General features: G+C 48.7%; 2 protein-coding genes across 2 annotated transcripts; both read right to left on the bottom strand.

Moving 5' to 3' along the window:
* Positions 510 to 9052, bottom strand: SDHB (succinate dehydrogenase complex iron sulfur subunit B). The gene is made up of 8 exons (XM_021417761.1): positions 8954 to 9052; positions 7955 to 8082; positions 6576 to 6661; positions 4533 to 4669; positions 4102 to 4218; positions 2698 to 2799; positions 2253 to 2375; positions 510 to 731 (listed from the first exon to the last, which is right to left on the bottom strand). Exons 1-8 carry the CDS (start codon positions 9026 to 9028, stop codon positions 654 to 656), a joined length of 846 nt encoding a protein of 281 aa, XP_021273436.1. The 5' UTR covers positions 9029 to 9052; the 3' UTR covers positions 510 to 653.
* On the bottom strand, positions 7978 to 19149 carry LOC110408735 (protein-arginine deiminase type-2-like). The gene is made up of 16 exons (XM_021417767.1): positions 18291 to 19149; positions 16903 to 17086; positions 16751 to 16820; positions 16593 to 16654; positions 16357 to 16474; positions 15704 to 15829; positions 14856 to 15034; positions 14590 to 14693; positions 14393 to 14504; positions 14210 to 14317; positions 12510 to 12661; positions 12022 to 12166; positions 11606 to 11699; positions 10191 to 10588; positions 8954 to 9692; positions 7978 to 8082 (listed from the first exon to the last, which is right to left on the bottom strand). The coding sequence occupies exons 1-15, from the start codon at positions 18380 to 18382 to the stop codon at positions 9459 to 9461; spliced, it is 2178 nt and encodes a 725-aa protein (XP_021273442.1). The 5' UTR covers positions 18383 to 19149; the 3' UTR covers positions 7978 to 8082; positions 8954 to 9458.

Genomic DNA, 19238 nt, shown 5'->3' with positions numbered 1-19238 from the left:
GAACTCCAGGGCAATCGAGAGTGTTCTGCAGTGCCAGTCCTCCAAGATTTATGGTCATCAGTCTTCCAATAGCTGTTGCATATTCACACAGAGAACTGGAAGTAGTGTCTCTCTGCTCTACTCTGTACACCCGTGCCTTCTAAAATGCGGAGGAAAAAAACAGGGAAGTGAAAGAGTGGAAACACAGGATGCAACCCCTGGGTGCTATGCATGATGCAGTGGTGGGAGGATACTGGTTACAGCCCTTGATGACTCTGCAGCCATGGGGACACACAGGCTGCAACTTCTGAGCTCCAGACATAATGTGACCCACAGGACCAGGCACGACACAATATTGGGAGACACACAAAATGCAAAAATGGCTCTGCTCCCAAAGGGCTTTGAGTCTCCCCCCCTTGCACCTTGATACACTCAGAACTGCAAACAAGAAATCTGGGTTCCTTAATGGCAAGCTAGCACATCCAAGAGGCAGAGGAATCAGTTATGTATTGTTAGGGAGTTTGCAACTCTTAACGTGTTCTTTACAGTATTTATTGTACACACAAGCATATGGAAAAAACACCAACATTCCTGCTGGAACCAGGTGTAATCAGGTGTAAATTACTTCCAGGTAAAGCACGTTTGTGTGTTACACTTCCAGTCAGGGAACAGCATTATGCAGTGGCTGCCTTCTCTTTATAAGTTGCCATCATCTTCTTGATCTCAGCAATTGCTTTGCCAGGGTTCAAACCCTACAAAGAGAAAGTTCCAGCTAGTTTCTCTAGAACTCAGCACATTTGAGTATTCTCCCCATTTCCCCACAATCTAAGTCACATTAAAGTCACAGATACATTGCTATTCATAAGAACAGCTGGCAGAGGAGGCGCTCAGCAACCAGTTTTTAAAGTTGGAGCCCAGCCTACTGTTGCACTTCCATCAAATGCTACCAGGGATCCTGAGGGCGCTGTAGCATGACCACTAAGTCACAAGATGAAAATGCTCCAACTAAGCTTTTCAACCAAGGTTTTCCTACGATTCAAACATACATCGCATCACAGAGGCCCTTAATCCTGCAGCACTGCTGGCAAACCAAACATGCTTAATGTTGGAACAAGAGGGGGGAGATCATAAGTATCCTTCTATATCGTTGTGATGGCAGCACAGCAAGACAAAGCACGAGCAGGAAATCACCCCAGAGCACAGCTCACTATGCAGTCTTTTTTCAGAGCTGACTGAGATATATGGTTTAAGCTTGTGTGGGGAAATGTATTATCAATCGTGAACGTGTCTCAAAATCAACAGACTGAGCCCTAGTGCGTTATTTCCCTATGCTGTGTACAGTCAGATCTTCAAACTGAACCTTCACCTTTAGCTGAACTACATCTCACTCGTGAGCATATTAATCTGCCCTGAAGAAAAGGGGGGATTATCTGTAGTCAGTGAGTCGTGTTAAACACACAAAACCAGCAGGCGGTGCTCCTGACTAACACCTGTGAGTCCAGATCTCAAGCACCTTATTTTCCCACATCGGTGATCCACTCAAACGTTTGCCTTCATATTACTTCACAACTCAAGAATTTTGGTCTACCATCAGGTGCAAGCAATGCTTGGGTAGAACATAACACAGCTAGCAGGAAAATGAAACTTAATTATCTACCCAGCAACAGGCACCAGGTTACAGCAAGATGAGGAAGAGGCACACTCTCATTTGAGAACGTTTTCTCAGTTCTCAGCAGAAATACCACAGAGAACAGACCTTCTGGGAAATGCCCTTCTGGCAGGATGTCAGCATAGAACACACCTCCCACGGCACTGAAAACTTGCCATCATCTTCCCTATTATGCAAGTTGCACAATACATCAGAACAGCTGCTACTGTTGGGGCAGTACGGCAGCACTGTGCTGGGATTATATGCGTTACACACATCACTGATCAGACAATCTTCCCTATAGCATTTCTGGCAGCAACCGCCACACAACCTGCATAGAATCATCAGCATGTTACAGTCATAGTCCTAAATCCTGAAAACAGTCAGGTTCTCAAAATCACGAGGAAGAGACATTTCTGTGATGCATAATGTAGTGTAAACTTTGCCATATCCTCTTGCACAGTCACTACTGCAAACATGACTGCTAATAACTCGCCATTTCAAAAGGAAAAAAGTCAACCAGAGCTTGAGGAAAACAAAACCTACTATTGGCATTTTCCTACTGGTTTGGAACAAGGTGCATGGAAATGATCACAGAAGGGACACATTCAAGAACACCACATACCTTTGGGCAAGTCCTTGTGCAGTTCATGATAGTGTGACAACGGTAGAGAGAAAATGGGTCTTGAAGTTGTGCCAGGCGTTCCTCTGTGTAGTCATCTCTGGAGTCAATCATCCAGCGATAGGCCTGAAAGTCAGTGTCATTGACACACCAAATCATTTTCCCAAGGTGAAGCAATCAGTGCCATATTTTAAAAGCAACACCTAACTCAGGAATTCTGGTCCACGACTACGTCAAAGAATCATTAAGGTTGGAAAAGACGACTAAGATCATCTAGCCCAACCGCCAAGCCATCCCCACCAAACCACGTCCCTCAGTACCACATATCTGTATGTTTACTGAACACCTCCAGGGACACTGACGTCATGCTGTGCTCACAGATATCTGCACTGCTTTTAAATGAGGAGTCTCTCAGCGGTTCCACATGACACCCAGGATCTGTCCTTACCTGCATGAGTACAGCAGGACCCAAGTACTTGTCCCCATTCCACCAGTAACTGGGACAGCTGGTGCTGCAGCAGGCACACAGGATGCACTCGTAGAGTCCGTCCTGCACATAGGTGGGAAACCACAGTCAAGCCACAAAAATGCAGAAATTGAAGAGAGAAGAATGAAAATTGCCTGATTTTTCTGCATTCCTTGCTTCCAGCCTGTCCCAAGGTGGGGAAAGGTGGGAGTTTTTCAGACGCCTTTGTATCCAAGCACAGAGGCTTTTCCCAAAGTAAGAGAAGCTTTGGTAAGGAGATAAAAAGCAACGTTACCAGTCGTGAGAAAGATTCACATGGCTCTTGCAGCTACTTTTAGGGTTGTGTTTTTCTACTTCAATGGCAAAGTGACTTCAAAGATGCCGCTTAAGAGAATCCCTTTAAGTCCTTACATACGCCATCAGATAACATTACGAAGTGGTGTAGGAGAACTGACTGTCGTCCTTGGATAGAAATGCTTTCAAACTGTAAAATCCTGTGGTTGTTAAGGCAGCACAGTGCGACATCTCAGGCACATGACACGTCAATTCATCAGATGTTAGCTTCACAGCAAACACAGATAATGGGCAACTTTCAAAGATCACTGCAGACAATTAGGCTGCAGCTCATGTGTTTTCATTATATCCTCTTTAATCAGCCTTCCTCTGTGTTGCTCATGCTCATCCCTTTTACCACTTGCCAAAATCTAGGCTGCTTGCCCACTGTGAGCCTACTCAGTGACAATACTGCAGCAACAGTCACAGCACTGACAGGCTGAGCTTCAAACTGTTGAGCGAATGATCCATCAAGGCAGGTCAGAGGCAAAAGAGAAACTGGTGATTTAACAACACTTACTATAGGAGCCAAAGAAATCCAGATAATAACTTACCTGCTCTATGAACTCTTCAAAAAGCTTCTCCCTCCCAACTGTACAGGCTCAGCTTTTGCCATTAGTTTCAGGGCTGTAAAACCCAGCGTGCAGCAACACGATAGTGCAGCTTAGCACGCAGCAGTCAGATACACAGACAGTGCTGTGTTAGACAAACTATACCGCAGCATGAACAGCACTGCCTGATCTCTACAAGAATATTACAAGCCTCTGCCCTTCACAATGTTTTTACAAAGACAGAGTTTCGCAGCACAGACAGTGGAAACGAGGTCAGAGTCCCCAGCACAACTGCGTTCTGCATTTCATTAGCAAATGTTACCCCTAGCAATGCAGACGTGCCGCGACACTGCGTTTCAGGGAGCACTTTCCACCCACGTCAGGCTTTGGAACAGACAGTTTTGTCATTAAAGGAACTAGACGCTACTGCGCATTAATGTTTAACCCTGGTCTTATCTGGAAGGGACTTTAATGGTAAAAATAATAATAAAAAAAGGGTAACCAGTTTCTGACGGTCTTCTATGGATTGCAGGTACTGCTCCTTGCCCTGTTTCGACTCATCCTTCTTCTTCAGGTAAGGTTCGATGGATTTGTACTGTGCGTAGAAGTTACTCAAGTCCTAGGAGACGAAAGGCAAAAAGATCACACTTAAATTGAATTGATGCTTGAGAGACTGAACATCTGTTGTCATTCATACAGAAGGAGGTATTTTGTACGTCAGCCTGCCACATTCCTCCTAACAAGGCTAGATTTAGTCACCACTGGTAAGCAGACCCACCCAAGCCAGAAAGCATCAAGAGGAGTTCAGACGTGAATTGTGGGACGTGATCTCGTTGTCATCTCCCAACATTATCCCTTCTAATCCAACCTGAACCCCATACTGTCTGGAGTGGCATCACCCTTGGTCACAAGATGAAGAAGGCAGATACTTACTGGAACAAGATCCTTCACCACATACATGTGGGGGAGAGGGTAGATTTTAGTGATCTTGCTGAGATCAGAGTCAATTTTTTTAGTACAAGCCAGGGTGTTTCCACCAGCAATGTTCATCGCACAGGAGCCACAGATGCCTGAGAGAGAGAACAGAGAAAAGCACCCTCTTATCCTACTTGAGGAAGATCCTCTTCACCCCAGACTTGCCCCTGGCTTGATTTCCCTTCTGATGTCATCAAGAAACTCCGTACGTGATGAGGAAAACGCTAGAAGTTGTCACTGGGCCAAGAGCATTGCTATTCAAACAAAGAAAAAATGCTGGAGCTGCTTTCATGAAGTTCTGAACATATCCTCGGTGCTGAACTTCTTTCCACAGCAAAACCAGTGGTTCAGACACTTCATCCCTTCACATCATACACTGCACGTGCTACTTAGGGTGGGGAAAGCATTCAGATTTGTTCACAGGTTTGAAACACAAGCAGCTAACACTGGGATTATAATATGGAGCCAGATGGACCCCCACCAGCCCTACAGTTATTGTCAAAAGCATCCCTAAAGGTCAGGAATGCGAAAATAAGTTCCCAAGGCAGGAGCTGCTTTCTGTGCCTTCTGCAGCAGGCTAGAGTTGTGCCATCCCCTGCTTTCATTAACTCCCCGTGTTGAGAGAACACGCGCTCACAGAACAAATAGCATATAAATAGCTTAACAAATGGATTAAGCGACGCTGCTTGTGACCTCCAGTAACACAAGGAACAGATGTTGCCCAGGAAAGGGCAAGGCTCACAAAAAAACATTGCAGAGCTGTCACTGATACTGCTCAGGTCAGAAGCTCTGGCATTCAAATCAGACTGATGCTTAAGACATTATATTGGAAAGATGACAAGTGTTGAATGGGCGTAACTAATTTCAGAGGATTTGACACACATCAGTTGATGAGAGTCAGGGAAATGCCACTGCTCCTCATATTGAGTGAGCCAGCCCTCAGCGCCTGGTGTGCCAGCAACCCTTCGCACAAGGGCTGGCACTTGGACAAAGTTATTTCTCCCACTCGCTAAACGGTTACAAGTATTTTCCAGTTAACTCGAGAAGGGACCAGGACAATTGGAGATTGCAGACATGGGTCCGTGTGTAAGAAACAGGAACATGTGATCAGATTTTTTTCCCTCTATGGTAGAAAAGGACAAGATCAAACCAGCCAAGCTTGAGAATCTGAAGACAGATTTCTAAAGAAAACTATTCAGTGCAATTACTTCCAGCTGCTCAGGAACAGTGTTTGCTATCTAAATATCAGACACTGAGAACAATCACACTGGATAAAATTCCTCCACTTGCTATGCAGATTCTGCAAGAAACGTCTGTGTTGAAGCACGCTTTTCATTTAGATGAGTCAGGACGTCTTTAGGCATCAGGCAATTACACCTGAATTTCTAGTGCTTGCAAACCCAACCAATTAAATCAAAAGCTGTTCCATAAAGACATTCTCCTCCACAATAATCTTAATCTCAGCATACCAACAGCACTCATGAATTAAGACTTTTTTTTCCAGGGAAGTGTCACTGGGACTGGGAAAGTTTGAATGCAGTCAGACAAAGATGCTGATGAGTACCTGCCCTGAGAACCAGCTGGTAACTCGGCAGCATAAAACCATGAAATGGCCTTTTCCTCAATCACTTTGCTTAGTTGAAGGGCTACAGTTTACTCCCATTTGACACATCTTCCCCCTCAATTCTGATGTTGTAATATTTCTTTCCTAAATTCCCCTACACAGTCCATCACTGGAGAGCAGCAAGACGAACACAATTAGGACAGAAACAGGAACAACTGAGGCTGTTTATGTGTATTGCTTGTAACTCAGTGTGGGGTAATTACACCCTGTAACTTCACTGCTTGATTCACTGAGGTATTCCATGTGCAATACCTAGAAGAGAAGAGTGGCATACTGTGGTCTGCCCTGAAGTTTTCTATTGGTTTCATATATGCATTGTCAGCATTAGCATTTATTTGGACAACAGTCAGCTTAGCAGATTGAAAAATCTTTCTTACCTTCCCTGCATGACCTGCGGAAGGTCAGAGTGGAGTCCAACTCATTTTTAATCTTAATCAGAGCATCAAGTACCATAGGCCCACATCTACAGCAGAAAACAAAGTCAGTGAACCTATATAATTTCCCCTAGCTTTATCTCCAGCACCAACCAAGAAGCAACTAAAAGGACTTTAATCTCAGCTACAATTAGAACTATACTTTATTTTGCAACAAGATAGAAATCACTTGATCGGTGGTACAACCCACCTGCCTCAGCTCACCCCGGGGTCAGAGCAGGACAGGAGCTATTTCTTTTGCTGAGGCCCAGATTCAGCTCTGCTGCAGAGGGTTCAGACAGCACAACTGAAAACAACCCTGAAAGCTCTCACCTCTTAAGTCAGGTTTTGACAAGTCTGCCTATCCTCATTAGTCACAGAAGGCAAAGCTGCTTGCAAAAGCAAACACTCTTGGACAACTAATGTAATTTTACATATGGCAGACAAGACAACACCTAGAAATTATTAACTGGTGCAAATCAAAGCAGCAAAGTCTGATTTCTGTCACGTGCTTCCCAAGCAGAGCTGCGTGGCTTGGTATCTGAAGCTTTCAGGAAGGGCTCAAAGTGAATTCCTCTGGCAAGATCACAGTAACAGGAGCTCAAGGAAGTGGAGGCATGCGTGCCCATGCAAAGGTTTCTACGCCACAGGAAAGACTGTACCCTTCCACAGGATCACTGAGAAATGAGAGCTTTCTTGGTGATAACTGCACTAGAGCGCACAAGCAGCTACTAGAAGTTTAATTACTTCTAGTCTGCTGGTCATATTACATGTTAACTATGAGAAGAGACAGCAAAACTTTCACCTTATCTCCAAGGTCTGGGACTGTGAACTATGAGTAAAATTGCTTCCTTTTGGAACATGCCCCAAAATTTACCATATAAATATAGCTCATTAGAGCCATGAACAAGTAGAAGTCTTTAACACAAATCAGGGACACAGGTAAAACCTCAGGAGCCACAAAATGAGGTTACCATTTTATTGCTGACAACTGCTGAGACACTGGCATTCATGGTACAATTTTACTTGTCACATTTGGCATCAACAGGTGAGGGAGGGGAAGTAATCCCACCTGGTCTCACTAAGATTTGCTTTGTCAAGAAATAACATCCCTGTTTTGTCCTGCTGCATAACTCACCTGAGGCACTGCCTCTCGGGCTACTGTAACAAGGTTTTAACAATGCCTGAAGCTGAATGAGACTGCTAACACCCTCAGCTGTTGACTCAAACACCTCTCAACTACCCTGAATTACTGCTTGTCAGATAACCTGTATGCACATGCAGCCCTGACACATCTGCGTGCCAGGGAAGCCAAACAGTGCTCCCTAGCTGGGTACACTCACTTATTCAAATCCACTTCATATGTCTGCATACGGGGCTTGTCCCCAGGCTTATCAGGATCCCATCTGTAGATGGAAAACTTCTTGATACGCGATGTAGCTGCAGCCGCCGTCTGAGCTCCTCGACAGATCTGCATTTGAACAGCAGCAAAACAGCCCTTAGGTCCCTCCAGGTGGCTTTTAGCAGGCAACAAAATGACTTCAGGCCATGAGTTTTGGGGCCAGAACTATGGGATCCATTGCTGGCTTTGCATTTGGGCACACATACAGAAAATCCTTCCAAGGATTTGACAGAGCAGTGCACCTCGGCACACACAGCCACCTCTGTGCTGGGGCTCCCTCCTCTTCCTTGAAACAGAGGAGATGATCCCAAAACTAAGGAGGCAACCGAGGGGTGTTCCTGTGGGCCCTGCAGCCCCGAAGGCTCTGCCACAGCCCCCCACATCCCCTCAGAAGCTCCCCGCCATGTCCTAACCCTGCTCTGGACCAAGAGGCCCCCTCCCCCCCCAGGAACTTCTCTTTGCTGTAGGATGCCTGCCCCAGCTCACCTCTCCCCAGATTGACCTTGCTGTTCCACAGACCCCATCTACATTTCTCCTGTCTCCACATCCCTCTCCTGTCCCCTTCTGGATCCTCTACCTCCCTCAGCTCCCATTTCCCCCCAAATCCTCCCCAGACCCCTTCCCCACTCCTCTTCATCCCTTAGAACCTCTCTCCAGTGCCCCTCACACAACCCATGTCCCTCATACCCATATCCCCTTCTCGTAACCCCTCTGAAACTTCTTTCCTACACTGCATCCCCTCCCAGCCCCCCCACTCCCTCCCAGGCCTCTCTGGGCTCCCTCGCCCCCTCCCCCCCCAATCTCCCGTCACGCACCTCCCATCCCGATCTCCTCCACACCCTCCTGCAGCCCCCCGACATCCTCCCAGTATCCCTCCCCTCACTCCTCCGCCCGTCTGCCCCTCTCCCCCCACCCCCCGGACCGCCTCCAGTCCCCTCACCGGCCGCGGCCCAGCCCTCAGGAGCCGCGCGGGGACGCAGCGCCTGAAGGAGACTCCCACCACGGCCGCCGCCATTTTAGCGCTGCGCAATTCCGCTCCGCCCCAGAAGTGCTCTCTGAGGGCGGTGCGCTGCTGCTGGTTGTCATATTGTGTGTGGATGGGTGCCATGTTGAGTGTGGCACAAGGGGGATGTGGTGGGCCAGCACGCCTGGATCCCCTCATTTTCGGGAGCTGGTAGACCACTGTGTCCCTCCACATACTCATACGTAATCCCCGTCCTAATTCTTTTTCGCAGAGGAGGTGTGAGGGCCTCAATGCTAGGCCCAGCGAAATGGCGGTGCCAAGGCTCAAAATGGCTCCCTCACCTCAGTGCCTCTCTGAGCACTCCTCTCACCATTCTCACCATTATTAAAACACTCCCCGCCTCATTTCTCACAGCAAATTTATTAGCTCACCACATTTAAAACAACACATGCTGACAAAGTGGGCCATGGAGGCAGCCCGGCTAGGGCATGACATGCCACCAGCGGAAGGTGAAGGGCCGGCGGTGGACATTGGTGCCGCAGTGCACCTCGCCAAGCCGCCCGTGGTAGGAGGAGATGTCCTCCAGGAAGCGGCACCTCAGGCCCAGCGGCTCCAGGAGGCTGCGCACGTGGTGCTCCAAGCAGCACTCACCTCCCACCAGCGGGCCAAAGGGCTTGGGGATGCCCAGCTCCTTGGACAGGATGAGCATGGGGACCTGTGGGGTGACAAATGGCCTTAGGGACACCCAGCAGCCTCCCTGGTCAATCATAGAATCAATAATCCAAAGGATTATGGTAGCAGCTGGTGACCCTCCTCCACTGGGGTCACTCCAAATCAGGTCATGGCCATTACTCCCTCCCCCAGGAAAGCCAGCACTATTTCCTCCCTTTTTATATTTAAACCTTGATATTTCAGCACTTTGAAATGTTTTCACCTTAAAGCTCTTTAGGTTAACCCAACCATGAGCAATATGCACCAAAAAGCCAAGAAGTTCCAACCATCCTTGGCTGATGACAAACCTTGGCCAACCTGACCAACCTGTCAAGCTCAGATGGGGATAGTTTCCCTTTCTGGACAGGAAAATACTATGGTTTTTTGGACATCCTTCGGGAGAGGAGGCTTATGGCCAGAGGTTTGGCTATTTCTCTTCTCCATAGCTCAGAACCCACAGCCACCGGATGAAGGGGACACAAGCAGCAGGGACACTTCTCACCATGTTGGGGAAGTATGGCATGGCCTTGCCCTTGTCAAGCTTGAAGAGGGCTGGCAGGTCAATGATGTCCTCCTCTGTCAAGCCCAGTTCTTTCTTGAGGATGTCCCTGTTCCAGTCAATGCAGCGCTGGAGGGAGGGGAGAAGAAGGGACCAGGGGGACGAGCAGGCAAGCAAGGTTCCTGAAAATGGCCTTCTGGACATTGTCTCATCAGAAGGAGAGTGGTTTTTGCCTAAATGCAACTTCTCCCTCGAGAGTTGTGCCGCCCTTGGGCCATTATCACGGTATTGGTTTTCAGAAATATGGGCTGTTACCTGGACATACTGATTCTGCTGCATCATGATGCCGTTGGAAAGGACCTTGTTAATGGTCACTCGTTTTGTGTCTGTTCCTGAGTACCCTACAAATACAAACCCCGATGGGTGAAATGAAATGATGCCTGCAGAAACCTGGCTTAAGATGTGGCAGAGATGGAAAAAAAGCCCCCAGATCCCAGCTCCCTGAGGTTAAGGCTTTGGGTTGAGGCTGCAGGGTGTCCCATTTCTCAGCTTATTGGGAAACCAGGCAGGAGGGAAATCTTTGCCCATTTTGTAATATCTTCATCAGGCCTGGAAAGCATTAGAAAGGTCTCAGGCAAGGCTGGATGGGGCTTTGAGCAACCTGGTCTAGAGGGAGGTATCCCTCCCTATAGCAGGAGGGTTGGAACTAGATGATCTTAAAGGTCCCTTCCAACACAGACCATTCTATGATTCTATGATTATCCATTTTCCTGCACAAGGAATATAAATATATTGCTAATAGAATAACGGTTTTTGTGCTGCCCAAGCTCCATAAAATCAGATGTATCCCCGCCAAAGAAGCCAAATCCCAGACAGATGGCAGAGTCCTGGAAGGCCCCATGGTGACACAGATGTCCTTCCCCGACCTCAGCGCATGCAGATGAATTTCATCCCAAGCAAGACTTTGATCAGAGGCTGCCCAGACTGGCTGCTGGTTCAGAGTGACTGGAATGTGGCTGGGGTGACACGAGACCCCCCATTGTGTCACTCTGCTGGAGCTGGCATTTATGGAGATCTTCCGTCCCACTCCACCAGCATCCTCTCAATGCACAGGGCTTTATCCCATCCCACTCGCTTTCCCAAAATAGGGCTTGAGGGTGGGCAGGCATCCTGCTGCAAGGACAGGCATGCCAGCCCCTCTTGCCAGCCTTGAAGGGCAATGGAATGGGAAAATTTTCCCTATCCTCACATCCCCGAAACCTGCATGTCGCTCCAGGCATGTTGAGTGCTGCCACCCTTGGACTGTCCTGCCCTACATCAAAGCTCAACTTTTATTTTAGGGACAGGGAACAGCAGGCTTCCACCCACCCTGGCTGGGATTTGCACAATTCCCCCCAGGCTGCCTGCTGCCCGCTTGCCTTTGAACATGGTTGCTTCACCCAGGCCCTCCTTCTGCTTCTGCCGAAAGAGCTTGTAGCATGCTGCAGGGCTGGCCATCAGCATCCGAAATTGCTGGGTCAAGTGGGAGGAAGAATGGTCACCAGAAGGAGCTTATCCCAAAGTACCATGTTAGTACTTCTCACTGTGAAGACTGCCCCTGCAGGCTCATTTTTGGCTTTTTGCAAGAAGGTTAAGGTTAAGTTCTTAAACATAGAGGCTTTTGCCGATAGTTAAGCATGTATCTTCTTGTAGCCTGAGCTTTCCTTCTGGGGACATGGGAGAGAAGCTGAGGAAACACCAGCCTGGACTCTCAAGGAAACGAGCTTTGGGATTTTCCCTGATGAGATTAGTTACCCAGAAGGGAAACCATAGAACAGCACAGGGTTTTGGGTACCTTTGCATCTGGGCTGGGCACAAAAGTGACAAACTCATTGACGTGGCCCATGGCCAACCAGTCGGAGAAGAGCTCCACGGGAGCCTGCACCTGCTGAGCGAAGAGGAAATCCCGCACCACTCTGGTCATTCTCCTCCCTGCAGGGCTGGAGGCGAAGTCATAATATCATTAAGGTTGGAAAAGACCACTAAGATCATGAAGTCCAACCATCAACCCATCACCACCATGCTCAGTAAACTATGTCCCTCAATGCCATCGACCCCTGAGAGGGGGAAAAAGGGGAATAAATATTTATCCATCACTGTGCACACACACACACAAATTTCTCCCAAGTTGGAGAAAATGAAGGCAGTGGGGTTAAGAGCACCCACACCATAAGGGGACAATTTGCAGTTGGTTGTTGGATGGCCAATTAAGTGGCTTAATGTGGTTTTTGATGGTATTTAAGGGGTACCTGTAGTACCCCAAACACGTTTCCCATCTCTTACGTGGGGAAGCTGCTGCCAATGAGGATCCTTCCCAGTGGGTATTCCTTCCCCGCTGCAGTGACAGGTGGGCTGACCTCCAAGTTGCCAAAGGAGTCAAGACTGGAGATGGCTTTGAAGAGAGGCTCTCTGCGCACATAGCCAAAATCGGGGCCCTGCGGGAAGAAAAATGTCTGTGGGCATTGCCCTGGGACCCTCTGTGTCCTTATTCCTCCTGCTGGGCTCAGTTCTGCTCCAGCAGGTGAAAATACTGAGGAGGGGGAGATGCAGCCCTAAAAGAAAGGCAAGAGAGTGAGAGTCCCTGGGGCATCCGGGCTCAGTAATAAATGGTGAATGCTAGAAGTGTGGGTCTCTGCTATCTCACAACTGCTGCTTAGGCATCTACATTAGCTAATTAGATGCTGGGGCAGCCCTAAAGTGGAGTTTATGGCTGGCTGGTGTAGAGTGGGATGAGCTCCAGCCCCTGTGGGTAAATCCTCCCCAGGCGTAAGAGCCACCCGAAGGTCTAGGCTTTGCTTAAATCTCATCTAAGCCTGCTTTTCAGGACTGAATATATCAAGGATTTGAGACTCTGGGCGATTAACCTGTGGTGCCACCACTGGGTTGTGCTAGGGGCTAATGGCCAAGGGAGAGACTGTAGTCCTACAAACAGGGTGAAAGTGGCACTGGGGACATAAATCATGTCCTTGCTCTCTGTTTCAAGCCAGTGTGGGGTTTGGACAGGATCAGATAGCTGTTGTTTTCCATTAAATCTTTGAGTGTTGGGTTTCCTTAGGGGTAAACCATTTAATTGTTTCAATTAACACAGATTTCTCCTAATTTGCTGGGATGGGCATGGGTGTAAATGGATATGCACGCAGTGTGCTGCTTTGTCCACATCAACCCCACGTAGGCATCCTGCCAAGTCCAGCTCCAATTGGGTGCAACAACCTCAGTGTCAGCCCAAGGTGACAGAAATGCAGCAGGGATGTGGGATGCAGGGATGTGCTTATGGGGAAAAAAAAAAAAAGCAAAATTTGGGAAAAATGAGCCAGGACACCCAAAGGTGTGTAGTTATTGTCTAAGAATGTATTTTTCATTAAAAAAAAAACAGAGTGTCCGGAGAAGCTGGGAGCTATAGGAGGCACTAAACAGGCAACACCTGCTCCCACCCATTTCAATTAAATAAACCACGGAGCCAATAGGGTTTAGCTGTCTGGGTGCTGGTTCATCCCTGGTTTGTGGGCAGCATCTGAGTCCTATCAGTTCCAGAGGGATTCTGACAGACTAATTCCCTCTGGTCTCCTTTTTCCTTAGTGTGGGGTTGTGGGGCTTTGACTGCGGCCATGTGAGAGGAGGAGCTGCCCTGTGTTTGGCTACACAGTCCTGTCTGGGACTGGGAAGATAACAGTGGGATTAGGGGAGGCTCCAAAGCAGAAATTGGAGTGTAACATGTTAGCAGCTCCAGGGGCTGAAATTGCTTCTCTGAATATGAAGGAAGGCAATTCCTAAGGAGGGCAGAGAGGAGCAGGACATGGCTTGTGGTAGAACTCCTTAGGTTAGGTTGGTTTTTGGGCTTGATCTCAGAGGTCATTTCCAACCTAACTGATTGCTCTTGTATTTGGAATGAAGAAATACACCTCTTGGCTGGAGTCCTCTGCTCCATGCAGGGAAGACTTAGTGCTATACTCTCATGTAATTCATTATAATGTATGTGGGGTTACCAGCAGCTCCTTTATGGGGAATTGCTCCAGCCCTGTGTCCTGGGGGGAGTCCAGCACCACTGCAAAGCTTTTGTGGGGTGCCTGGGTGTAGCCAAACTCGATCTCATCCTAAAACAGGAATGAAAACCCCCATGGGGCACATCAGAGAAGGAAGGCCTTGCCCCCTCTGTGCTGCTCACCTACCTGCATCCAGCGGTCCCCACGGTTGATGTAGCCAAAGCAAACCTTCAGGTCACAGCCGGCCTTGTTGACAAGGTTTTTGATCTCCTTGATGTAGAGGTAGTTGTCCTTCACACTGGTGGTGGGCAGAAAGGGGATGAGGGCTGCTGGGTGTGGCCGATGCCCATTTAGCCATTGAGACCTCATCACTTGGCCTATACCTGCAGACGAAGACGTTCTCCGGTGCCAACGTGTTGGGCATCATAATCCATGGTGCTACCCTGAACACCACTGTGTCCGTGAAAATTGGCGACAGGGGGATTCCCTGGGGGATGCAAGCAGAAATCAGGGACCTTCCCCTCCCGGTTTACCTCCCAAACACCCCACCCTGAACTCATTTTAGGATAAGATAATGATTCCTTTCTCATTCCCATGGTCCTTGGGTTGTTTCATCCTTCCCCTGCCCCCCTTCCCTGGAGACCCCAACCTCAGCCAAGGTCTCCAGGAGGCTGACGTGGATGGAGATCAGCCCGGGGAAGGACTCATCAGGAAACTGCAGCCCCTCGACGAAGAACTCAAGCTCGGCAGCTCCACCGGTATACTGCACAATGTGGCACAGCTTCCTCCTGCCCAGCACGTGGACATAGTGCTGCCCAAAGAACGGGTCTGCAATGAACAAAAGGGCAATTTCAGCAAAAGCAGGCAACTTCCAAAATTCCTGGTGTTTTTTGACCTGTTCTTCTTGTGTACAAGGAATTTCCATCATCCTTTTATGTGAAAGGTTAAACTCTGTGGGTGGAAGCAAGTACCTTGAAAGAGTAGCTCAGCACCTGGGATTTTGCAGTTGTGCACAAGGTGGGTGTCTGAAAGCCTGTCCTTGGATGGAACCAGCATTGCAACGAGATTCTCATGGGGTTTCTGCCCTGGCGGACCCCAGTCTGCCACCAAACCCTGTGCTGATGGATTTAATGAATTTAATGGCGCATCTGTGTGGACTGAGTCTGTCCAGGGAACAAAACGCCGTGTCCACAGCAGGGAACAAGGAGGGATAATGTGTCTTAGAGCATGTTGCCTGCTCTGGATGTCAGGACACATGGTTTTTTTTTTTTTTTTTTTTTTTGCTACTGCTTTGCTGGGTGACCTTGGATAAATAGCTTTACCACCCTATGCCTCTTGAGTTTTCCGATGGATAGAGAAGATTCAAGGCTAGAAAGATCAAGAGAAGGGATGATGAGGGCACAAGGAATTGCAGATTGGGGAGCATGGACTGAACAAAATCAGTGATGTGAAGACAAGAGCTTGTAGAGATAAAACATCCCAAACCAGAAGACTTACTTTGCATGTGGAAGACCCCAACTTTGTCAGCATCGGAGATGTGAATGTAGAGCACAATTTCATACCCCCGGGGCAGATGCTGTGGCCCTTCCATCCTCAACACCATCCGAGACATGTCCAGCAAATCTGGGTGCATACAAAAATAAACCTGGGTGCAGCTCTGCTGCCCTGAGCCAAGCAGTGTGCACTTTCCTTGCTACCAACCTTGGCGTGCATGCTGGAAAATCATCCTGCAGTCCTGCTAGCAAGGCTTGTGGCTTCTGCTTGGCACAGATACCTTTATTTCATTTTTTCTACCTGGCACAGCCAGTCCCTGGCCTCAGAAAGCTGATGGGCACTGGCTTGGCGTGGTTTGGTTTTCCAGGAACGGGTGGGTATTCCTGACTACCTGGCCCCAAGCATCCCTTGGCTGAGCCCTGCTGTTTTTTTGGCCACGCTCTGTGCCCTAGCATGACTTCGGGGTGGTAATTAAAACAAAATATGAGGACAGGAGCATGATCCCACGTGGGGAGCTTACTCAGCAGCTTGGCTGAGTCAGAGCGGTGAGCAGCCAATTCCCAAGCAAGCCTTCGTGCCCCAAAAAATTAAAGAGCGGGGGATAGCTGTGATTTTGCTTTATTTTTGAAGCAGAGCTGGGGCTGGGGCTGTGTTACCTTCTTTGCTGAATACCCTTTCGTCATCACAATCTGGGGCAGGGCTCAAGGGGCTGTCCCTGTCGCAGGTGACCAGCAGGATGGCCCCATGTCCCTCAGGTCCCCATGTCCAGCTGGCCTGTAACACCAAGCCAAGGCTCAGTGGGATGGGGATGGGGATGAGGATGGGGATGGGGATGCTCTGTCCGCTGGCGAGGCTCCTGCAAGCCACAGGGCTTCCCATGCAGCTGGGTTACCTTGTTGGGGTTATTCTTTTCCACTACGCCGTCTCTATCTGCATCGACATCCAGGGAGATCCCTGAGTCCAAGATAGGGCACATTGTGTACATGTAAATGACCCCCTCCACCTAGAGAACCCACTCAGATGTTGCATAGCTGGAGCCTTCATACTCACCAATGCCAGTGAGGAAGACCCTGGCTTGGTCAATGGGCTGTCCTCCCTCTGTGTAGAAGATGACAATTACCTGGAAAACTTCTCACTTTTAGAAGGATGCTCTCCACCTCCAGCCAGGAAAGGGGTCCAGCATTCAGCACAACAATTCTTACCTTGTTATCATTGACTTCAACACTGGCCCGGCTCATGCTGAACCTCAGTACCGTCCCCTCATTCAGTGGCCAGTGCGACACACCAGGCAGCAGACCCGACTCAGCTCGGCCCGGAAAAGCCACCTCCACATTCACCCCTTCTGTGTGCTTCACCCCGAAGGCGACCGCCCCAGCTGGGGCTGCCCTGCAAGCAAGGCAACCTATTTTCAGAAGTCTGAGCACCCAATTTTCATAAGTCTGCAGATCTGGCACCCCAAAATCACCCAATTCCAATTGTAATTAATCTCACCACCCAAACTGCACGACTCTGTGCTCATCACCACCTCCTTTCTACCTTTCTTTGCTGCCTGGGCATGTTTTTAAGTGTTTTATTTTTTAGGGCAGAAAGTGCTATTTTAGCAAAATGACGATTGTAGCCTTTGGTGCAGATTGCCATTTACTGTAATTACAGCCAAAGCATTTTGTGCCACTCTAACCCAATAACCAAGCTTGGTGTGCACTTTAGTTGGGAAATCTGTGTTTATTTGCCAGCTTGAGTTTCCCAGATCAGAGCAGCAAGCTGGAAAATGTTACCTTGGGAAACTCTAATTTTGGGGGTGATTTTACTACATCCAAAGCACCACTTCCAATCCAAAGTGCTTTTCCCTTGCATCCACTTCACCTCTCCCATCCCTAATTTCTCATTTATCTGGGGTTATTATTTTTGGGCTCCTGAAATCCAGGCTCCCTTTGAGTACTGACATCTGAGCACTGGCACAGGATCACTGTTACAGCATCATTTATTGGGATTCTGAGCATGGAAACCTGAGAGCCCGCTTGATGCTGCCTGGGCATTTCTTAAATTGCTACATTCTGTTTAATTACCCATGCAAAACTCGTTGAGTTTGTGAGCCTGGGGAATCCCACCGGGAGGATGTTGGACCCAGAGGGAAGCCAGATGCGCTGTTTGGCTTGAGATTTGCAAAAGCAGCTGGGTGAGCACAGGGATCAAAGCATGTCTCCTTTGTTTTTCTTGCAATTACCTTGAAGGTCAGCATTGGAATTGTTTTAGGGGCATGGGGGTTACATCACAGGATGCAGATTGTCCCCAGTTCCTGCTTTCCTCCCCTCTCCTTTGCCATTTGTCCCCATGGGTACTGTTCGAAATGCCCCATCCCTGCTCATCCCAATGCTTTCCAGCAGTTTTCTGAGATAAGGACCAAACCCATTGCCTTTGCAAACCCATGCATACACTGATGCTTGAAGGGTTTCGGGATTTGTGCAGCTTTGCAAAGCCCATTGAAGATTTGTGCTGATGGATTGCATCAAATCACCAAACTGTGGCTTTGGAGGGAATTTGCAGAGGGAGAAAAGGGTTTGGGGTCGGGGGGGCACCACACCCCACTCACCCGTAGACGTCGGTGGCGATGTGGGTGCCCAGCACGCACAGTGCATAGATGCGGCTCCCAGGCTGCAGCCGCAGTGTGCGCTCCCCTGGCATCTTGCTGCTGGGATGCCCCGGTGATGGGCACACTGCAGAGAGTGTCTTCCTCCCTTCCTCCTTCCTCTTCCTCTTCCTCGACCAACCCCCCCACAACGAATCAATCCACCTTTACAACTCACAATGCTTGTGATTCTGACTATGAAGCCCTCACCCCAATACAGGACCCTCCAGATCCACAGGAAAATGATCTCAGGAGGGAGGGAAAGGATGGAGAGGGAGGGCAGCTGGCTCTGTGCCACCCCACTCCCAGTCCCATGCACCAAAATGGGATGATCCTCTCAATAGGGAGAATGCAAGATGACCTTGGGGGCATTTTTGCAGCAGCACATTGGGGTTTGCAATATCCTTCTCCTTCTACACCCCTTCCTGCTCTCTAGGGAAAATATTATGGAGGAAGACACAAAATTTCCCAACCCTGAGGCTAGAGCAGGGTGCTGCCCTGCTTGCTTTCAGCTCGCGTCCCTTTGCCCAGCTCAGCGCCGTGGCCAGGCATGCCGACAGCCCACGTGGGTGTTTTCATCCCTGAGCTGAATATTCATATTGGAAACCAACCTTCTGCCCCAGATTTTGGAAGAACCTGCTGTGAACAGTTAAAGAGCAAGGATCAGAAAGGGTCAGTTTGATCTGCCCTTTTTGCATGGCTTTTGGGCTTTTCTTTTTTAGCTCTCTCCTTTCTCCATGACCGGGGCATAGGAAATGAGCTCAAATCCAGTTTCCCATCCGAAGCGAATCCCTTTTATTTAATTTTTCCCATGACTTGAGCAAACAAGGGTTTTGCAGAAGGGGCAGTTTTGCTGCTTTTTTTCTTTTGCACATGCAAAAATAAACTTTGTGTTTTCTTGTTGAGAAAACA

This window comes from Numida meleagris, chromosome 20 (genome assembly GCF_002078875.1).
Source record: "Numida meleagris isolate 19003 breed g44 Domestic line chromosome 20, NumMel1.0, whole genome shotgun sequence".
Lineage (NCBI taxonomy): Eukaryota > Metazoa > Chordata > Aves > Galliformes > Numididae > Numida > Numida meleagris.
The sequence above is the reverse complement of the archived record's forward strand: the minus strand, read 5'-3'. Positions and strand labels throughout refer to the sequence as shown.